This window comes from Monopterus albus, unplaced genomic scaffold (genome assembly GCF_001952655.1).
Source record: "Monopterus albus unplaced genomic scaffold, M_albus_1.0 scaffold267.1, whole genome shotgun sequence".
NCBI classification, from domain to species: domain Eukaryota; kingdom Metazoa; phylum Chordata; class Actinopteri; order Synbranchiformes; family Synbranchidae; genus Monopterus; species Monopterus albus.
Window position 1 is genome coordinate 293010 of NW_018128147.1, and position 8886 is coordinate 301895.

Sequence of the window (8886 nt, forward strand, 5' to 3'; positions counted from 1 at the left end):
CCACCTTAGGCAGATAGCGAAGCTAAAGCCTTTTCTTTCACGTCAGCACTTTGAGACAGTAATCCATGCATTTATTACATCACGCTTGGATTACTGTAACGCTCTTTATATCGGAGTCAGCCAGTCATCACTGGCTCGTCTACAATTGGTTCAAAATGCGGCTGCCCGTCTCTTGGCTGGGGTGCGTAAAAGGGAGCATATAACTCCTATTTTGGCATCCCTTCATTGGCTTCCAGTGTTTTTCAGGACTCATTTTAAGATTTTTATTTGTTTTTAAGTCTTTGAATGGTCTTGCTCCATTGTATCTTGCTGAGCTTTTATTTCCTTATAGTCCCTCTCGGTGCCTCAGATCAGCTGACCAGCTCTTGCTTGAGGTACCGTGGGCCAGGCGTAAACTCAGAGGGGACAGAGCGTTTTCCATTGTGGCTCCTAAGCTATGGAATGCGCTGCCCCTTTACATCAGGCAGGCCGCCTCGTTGGCTATTTTTAAAACTTACTTGAAGACTCACTTGTATGCTTTGGCGTTTGATATGCTATGAGACTCTGTTTGGGCTGAGTTTTGGTTGATAGTATTTTGTTATTTTGCTATGTTGGTTCTTTTATGTTATTTTATTGGTATTTTAATATTGTAGTTGTCACGTTTTTAGATGTTTTGAATTGTATCTTATGTTAAGCACTTTGTTGGCCTCGGCTGTGTTCAAGTGCTTTATACAGTGCCTTGCGAAAGTATTCGGCCCCCTTGAACTTTGCGACCTTTTGCCACATTTCAGGCTTCAAACATAAAGATATAAAACTGTAATTTTTTGTGAAGAATCAACAACAAGTGGGACACAATCATGAAGTGGAACGAAATTTATTGGATATTTCAAACTTTTTTAACAAATAAAAAACTGAATAATTGGGCGTGCAAAATTATTCAGCCCCTTTACTTTCAGTGCAGCAAACTCTCTCCAGAAGTTCAGTGAGGATCTCTGAATGATCCAATGTTGACCTAAATGACTAATGATGATAAATAGAATCCACCTGTGTGTAATCAAGTCTCCGTATAAATGCACCTGCACTGTGATAGTCTCAGAGGTCCGTTTAAAGCGCAGAGAGCATCATGAAGAACAAGGAACACACCAGGCAGGTCCGAGATACTGTTGTGGAGAAGTTTAAAGCCGGATTTGGATACAAAAAGATTTCCCAAGCTTTAAACATCCCAAGGAGCACTGTGCAAGCGATAATATTGAAATGGAAGGAGTATCAGACCACTGCAAATCTACCAAGACCTGGCCGTCCCTCTAAACTTTCAGCTCATACAAGGAGAAGACTGATCAGAGATGCAGCCAAGAGGCCCATGATCACTCTGGATGAACTGCAGAGATCTACAGCTGAGGTGGGAGACTCTGTCCATAGGACAACAATCAGTCGTATACTGCACAAATCTGGCCTTTATGGAAGAGTGGCAAGAAGAAAGCCATTTCTTAAAGATATCCATAAAAAGTGTCGTTTAAAGTTTGCCACAAGCCACCTGGGAGACGCACCAAACATGTGGAAGAAGGTGCTCTGGTCAGATGAAACCAAAATCGAACTTTTTGGCAACAATGCAAAATGTTATGTTTGGCGTAAAAGCAACACAGCTCATCACCCTGAACACACCATCCTCACTGTCAAACATGGTGGTGGCAGCATCATGGTTTGGGCCTGCTTTTCTTCAGCAGGGACCGGGAAGATGGTTAAAATTGATGGGAAGATGGATGGAGCCAAATACAGGACCATTTTGGAAGGAAACCTGATGGAGTCTGCAAAAGACCTGAGACTGGGACGGAGATTTGTCTTCCAACAAGACAATGATCCAAAACATAAAGCAAAATCTACAATGGAATGGTTCACAAATAAACATATCCAGGTGTTAGAATGGCCAAGTCAAAGTCCAGACCTGAATCCACTCGAGAATCTGTGGAAAGAACTGAAAACTGCTGTTCACAAACGCTCTCTATCCAACCTCACTGAGCTCGAGCTGTTTTGCAAGGAGGAATGGGCAAAATTTAAGTCTCTTGATGTGCAAAACTGATAGAGACATACCCCAAGTGACTTACAGCTGTAATCGCAGCAAAAGGTGGCGCTACAAAGTATTAACTTAAGGGGGCTGAATAATTTTGCACGCCCAATTTTTCAGTTTTTTTATTTGTTAAAAAAGTTTGAAATATCCAATAAATTTCGTTCCACTTCATGATTGTGTCCCACTTGTTGTTGATTCTTCACAAAAAATTACAGTTTTATATCTTTATGTTTGAAGCCTGAAATGTGGCAAAAGGTCGCAAAGTTCAAGGGGGCCGAATACTTTCGCAAGGCACTGTATATTTCACTTGTATTGTGTGTCATTCATGTGGAACGCAAAGTAAGAATTTCATTGTACAGGGAAACACATTTCCTAACTGTGCACATGACGAATAAACACTTTGACCTTTGACCTAACACTGAAAAGGTGTTTTACATTTTGTTAAAGATATGCATTTTCAGTTCATTTTACTTGTTCAGTGAGAGAAATCCAGTCTGGCTTGGGCTTGAACAAGTGCATTGAAATCTGGCTGAATATCTGAGGTGAATATACGAAGGATAGCTGAGAGGTGATCATCACTGATAAGAATTTGTATCTGGATTTGTTGAACTTCATCACTGAGAATGTCTGTTCACATATATAGTTAGATCCAAAGAAGACTAGAATTTTCTGAGCATGCCTCCTCGTGTGTGGAAACTTCTCTTTGAGCGAAGAGTAAAAATCCAGCAGTGAGACTGATCTAAAGTGCTCTGCCAGAAGTGTGTCAGACTGCAGGTCAGTGAGTTCCATCTGAACATCACTGGGTGCATTATCCACACTGCAGGTGAAGGGAGAAGAAACCATGTGCATTTCACTCAACAATTTTAAAGTCTTGAAATTGCCTTGAAAACTCACCATGCAGTGCTTCTAACATGGATGAGTATCTGTGGAGGTGATCAGCTGATAGTGTGGCTTCTTTCAGTGTTGGCAAGTGGGGGGGATTGTTGTCCTTAACTTGGCTTGAAAGAAGCTGCAACTTTCTCATGAATGCTTTCACTGCACTGTACATTTCATGCACAAAAAGGCCCTTGCATTGCAGTTTGACATTTAGTTAATTCATTAGTGCAGTCACATCAACACCAAAACAAAGGTCTGCCAGCCAGTCTACATCTGAAAGCTGTGGGATGTCATTTCCTTTCTTCACACAGAACTCCTGAATCTCCTCTCTCAAGTCCCAGACATTTTTTCAGCACTTTGCCCAGGCTGAGCCACCTGACAGCTGTGTGGTAGCTTATCAAGTCAAGAATCTTTATTGTCATTATGCATAGCACAACAAATTTTTTTCCGGCAGCTCTCGGCTTAAAAGACATATTATTTACATAACACACAATTGTATGGTAAATGGACTGTATTTATATAGCGCATATTTCAGTGTGTTACACTGGCCAAAGCGCTTTACAGGAGATCATACACATTCACACACTGATGACGAGAGGCTGCCGCACACTGGCGCCAGTCGAACCACCGGGAGCAATTTGGGGTTCAGTGTCTTGCTCAGGGGCAATTAGGCATGCGGGGAGACCGGGAGTCGAACCACCAACTTGCTGGTGAGAAGACGACTGCCCTACCTCATAAGCCACAGCCACCCCTATAACTCAATATAAAACAATGAGCAAATAAAAAGGGATGTATGGGACCTAATCAGTCAGCAGCATGTTAGCAGCAAAGACACATTATTTACATAACACAATATTATAAGTCAATATAAAAATATGAACTATAAAAAGGGATGTATGGGACCTAATTCAGGTCAGCAGCATGTTAGCATCAAGAGTGTAATAACATTATAAGGTGCAGCTCAGTGCAAATCTCAGTCTTTAGGAGGAGGTGTGAGGTCCAGTGGTCTGTGTCTCTCCATAGGGGGGAGGTTGTGTGTGTAACTAGGGGTTGGGGGGGTGATTGATTTCACAGCTCTGAAGAAGCTGTGTCTCAGTCTGTTTGTTTTAGTCTTTATATTCCTGTACCTTTTCCTGGAGGGAAGAGGCACAAACAGACTGTTGCCTGGGTGGGTGGGGTCTGCAGCAATCCCACCATCTGTCCTTCTAGGTTCCTTCCCTTAACACCAAACCTGCCCATCACCTCCTCATCACCTTTGTTCCCCTCACCAACATGCCCGTTGAAGTCTGCTCCAATCACCACTCTCTCCCCTCTGGGAATACTCTCCATCACCTCATCTAACTCATTCCAGAATCTCTCCTTCTCTTCTAACTCACACCCTACTTGTGGAGCATAACCACTGACTACATTCAACATTACCCCTTCAATTTCCAACTTCAAACTGATCACCCTGTCTGACACTCTTTTCACCTCTAAAACATTCCTCACCAGCTCCTCCTTCAGGATCACTCCTACCCCATTTCTCTTCCTGTCCACACCATAATAAAACAGTTTGTATCCCCCTCCGCAACTACACACTTTGCTACCCTTCCACCTGGTCTCCTGCACACACAGTATATCTACCTTCCTTCTCTCCATCATGTCCACCAGCTCTCTACCTTTCCCTGTCATTGTGCCAACGTTAAGAGTCCCTATTCTCAGACCTATACTCCTGCCTTTCCTCTTCTCTCTCTGTCTATGAACCCTTCTGCCAACTCTCCTTCTTCGACAAACAGTAGTCTAAATTTCGCCGGCACCCTGTAGGTCAACAGCACTGGTGGTGGTCGTTGTTAATCCGGGCCTCGACCAAGCTGGTATGGAAGTCACACTGACGATTCGCATGTTTAAATTTGGCATGTTTTTATGCCGGATGCGCTTCCTGACACAACCCTCTCTATTTATCCGGGCTTGGGACCGGCACAGAAGTCACCAGCTTGAAACCCCTGTGGCTAGATTATAACACTGAACCTTGATGTCTGGTAATCCATACTGTTTGCAAGAAATATCTCCACCTCAGCCTTATGTTCTATTTGAATGGCTTCAGCAGACAACCTTGAGATAATTCTTCAGTCCAAGTATGGCTGAGGTTTTGCTGGGACGATACACTGTGTCAGGACTCACCTCCTCCACTGGACAGGCAGGGTGTGCAAGCTCCCACTTGTCTGCCATGTGGTTGACTTCTTCCAGCATTTGGTCACAACTCTTCTGTGTGTTTAGCAACATCACTTCATAGAACTCCTGAATATCTGTGGAAAAATATTGATTACATGACTCGGGTTCTTGTTAATTTCTCCACTGACAACACAGTTGCATCCGTCTCTTCAATAGTAGAAACACATTTCTATTTTACACTACTAATCAATCTTTGGACACACTTTCACTTTGGAATGAATGGGAAAGCCCAGACTTTTGACTGATAGTGTTATGCTTATATTAATATGACCAATTGTTCCTTATACTGTACTTGATATGGCTTAGGGGTGAGAGGTAACCAGTGTAAACACAGAAGGAACTTACAAACTACACCAAAAGGGATCACCAGTGATTGCTGTAAGACAGCAGTTCTGTTTTCAAGACTTGAACTAAATACTTAACTAGAAAGGACTAAGTAATGACAAATTTAGGCTACTGTATATGCTGAGCCAACAAGACAGGCACAGAAAATTTCCTTCTAGCTGTAATCATTTCAATAATATCCATCCATTATCCATCCATCCATCCATTTTCTAAACCGCTTAGTCCCAAACAGGGTCACGGGGGGCTGGAGCCAATCCCAGCCAGCTGCGGGCGAGAGGCAGGGTACACCCTGGACGGCTCACACACACACACACACATTCACTCCTATGGGCAATTTAGAGTCACCAGTTAGCCTAAGCTATGGCTTTGGACTGTGAGAGAAAGCCGGAGTACCGGGAGAGAACCCACGCAGGCACAAGCAGAACATGCAGAAAGGCACTGGGTCAGTCGGGGATCAAAACCAGAACCTTCTTGCTGTGAGGCAGCAGTGCTTACCACTGCAACACCATGCCACCCACCATTTCAATAACATACAATCCACAATTTCTCCATCAATTTCCATCTAACCAGTTTTTTTAAAGTGCTCATTATTCTCTTGGTTACAACCAATTTCAAGTCACCAAATATTACACAAATGGCTAAGACATAGAAAAGGATCTTCTGTGACTACAGTATGTGACATATTTACTGAAATCCACTTGTTTTAATTCTATGGCTACAACAAACTGATAAAATAGATTTAAAAAATCAATAATAAAAATATTTAGCAATGAATTTAATTATTAATTAGTTGGTCTAGTTATGTAGCTGTGTGAAATGGCTGGGTCAGTGACTGGGGGACTACATCAGTGAGGTGTATGAAAACATTTGAAAAATGGCAGAAGCAGTGGATAGCAGTGAGCATGATTACAGCAAAACAAAAAAAAAAAAAGGGAGCACTTTATTTTACAATTTGAAAGAAGACTGTTTGGTGGCAACTATGCAAAATGTATCAGTCATTGCAGGGGAGCATGACACTAATGCATTAGGGTTAGGGTTAATACCGCCATTAAATAAAAAACATGGAGTCAGAGAAGAAAGGGAGGCTGGAGCCAAGTCATTAATTTTAATTAATACTGTAATGTAAAAAAATATCAAATCAAATTAACTCCACATTTATTTGTATAGAAGATTCACCATCATGCTTCATAGTCAATAAAAATAAAAACAATAATGAAAAATAAATAAATATAAAAGCCAGTAATACAATACAACCAATCCACAGTGGAACCTACAGAGGCAGTAACCAGGGTGTCAAAGCCCTACTGTGAGCCAAAAGCCAATTTGAATAAATATGTTTTTAATTTAAAGAAAACCACATCCAATATTAAGCACAACTTTGGCAGTAGGTTACTCCAAAACTTAGGAGCAGCAACAGCAAAGGTCCAGTCCCCCTCAGGACAAAGTTCTTCCAATAATTATGGAACTAAAATGATCATTTACCTCATTTTAAGTAATGTGGTTACATTGCTACATATATTATAATGCAAATTACATAATTAGGAACATAAGAGTGGGTTGTGTAGGCCAATAATGAGAAAGTCATGGAAACACTGACAAGTTGATTTTCCCCACTTTACACACTGTGTGAACAAAATTTTGCATTGAACAAAGAATTGCCAAATTCTGAGTATTAAGGGTATCGACAAATTATTGGTAAAATTAGATTTCAGACAACTTTATTAATCCCAAAATGGGCAATTCAGTTTGACAGCCTTCCCACAACATACTCAAAATGTAATTTGGATTTTGCTGTGTGTTTTGCTGCTGTGGTCATTCTAGGTCATTCTAGCTGGCTGTCTAGTTGGTGTCTAGAAAAGGATGTGGGCTTCATACACAATTGTAAAACATTTTAGTGTGATTATCAGGCACGGCATCCTTCCCACTTTCGGTGGTACAGCTCTCATATCTAAAAATCTGGACGAGTTTATTTTACAACCTAAATTATGACAACCCAGAGCTGAGTCCAGGACGCAGGGTCACAGTCTTACACGCCTCTCTGCTGTCTCTCTGCAGCTGCTACCCACCCAAAAACTCCCAGTATCCCATTGAGACTGTGTCTGGCCCCCATCACCTAAATTATATAAATAAATAAAAATCAACTTGAGAGGAGTTATTCACAAGAACCTAATTAAAATTAACACGACTCCTCTTATAACAGAAAGTAACAGGACAATCAAATGTGGACTATTAAATATCAGCTCTCTCTCATCTAAATCTCTGTTAGTGAATGATTTGATAAGTGAACATCACATTGACTTATTGTGTCTTACTGAAACGTGGTTACAGCAGGAAGAACCTATCAGTCTAAATGAGTCCACCCCACCTAGTCACAGTAACTGTCACATCTCTCAAAACACAGGCCGAGGTGGAGGTGTGATCTTCAACTCAAGCCTATTAATCAACCCTAAACCTAAACGGAGTTATAACTCATTTGAAAGCCTCAGCCTGAGTCTCTCACACCCAAAAACTCAAAAGCCAGTTCTATTTGTTGTTTACCGTCCACCTGCCCCTTATTCAGAGTTTTTAACTGAATTCTCAGACTGTCTGTCTGATTTAGTGCTTAGTACAGATAAAATAATCATAGTAGGTGACTTTAATATTCATGTAGATGCTGTGCCTTAACCATTAGCCTACCAGGGACGTAAAGTTATCCAGTTCCAATGATGCCTTCAAATCTTTGGCTGTCACTCGAGGTAGTTTCTTTACCTCATTGATGAGTCTTCGTTGCGCTCTTGGGGTCATTTTGACTGGGCGCCCACTTCTTGGTAGAGTAGCCACAGTCCCAAAGTGTCTTCGTTTGTAGATCGTTTGCCTAACTCTACACTGGTGAATTTTTAAAGTCTTTGAAATCACTTTAACCATTTCCAGCTTTATGTATATCAATAATTCTAGATTGTAGATGCTCTGAAAGCTCTTTTTGGCAAGGCATGGCTCACATATGCGTATTATTCTTGTGTGGAGCAAGCTCAAAAAGTTTGAGTGGTTTTTATCAATCAAAGTATCTCCAGTCCACACCTCCAAACTCATTTTCTTAACAAGACTCCAGGTATGCTAACACTTGACTCCAATTAGCTTTTTTGAGGTCATTAACTCAAGGGTTCACATACTTTTTCCACTAGTACTATGAGTTTTTTATGGTTCAAATCAAATCAAATCAAATCAAATTTTATTTGTATAGCGCCAAATCACAACAAAAGTAATCTCAGGACACTTTACAAAGTAAGGTCTAGACTGTTATCAATATTATTGCAGAGGGAAAACCCAACAAATCCCCCTTGAGCAAGCACTTGGCGACAGTGGGGAGGAAAAACTCCCTTTAACGGAAGAAACCTCTGACAGACCCTGGCTCTTGGTGGGCGGCCTTCTGC

At 41.3% G+C, this 8886-nt stretch overlaps 1 protein-coding gene across 10 annotated transcripts in view; it reads right to left on the reverse strand.

The window, feature by feature from the left end:
- Positions 1-8886, reverse strand: part of dlg2 (discs, large homolog 2 (Drosophila)) — a 316297-nt gene that overhangs the window by 254486 nt on the left and 52925 nt on the right. For all 10 annotated transcript variants that reach the window (XM_020621763.1, XM_020621766.1, XM_020621770.1 and 7 more), the window contains exon 4: positions 5081-5205. In XM_020621763.1, coding sequence (XP_020477419.1) covers positions 5081-5205 — 125 coding nt within the window. The remainder of the gene's footprint in view (positions 1-5080; positions 5206-8886) is intronic.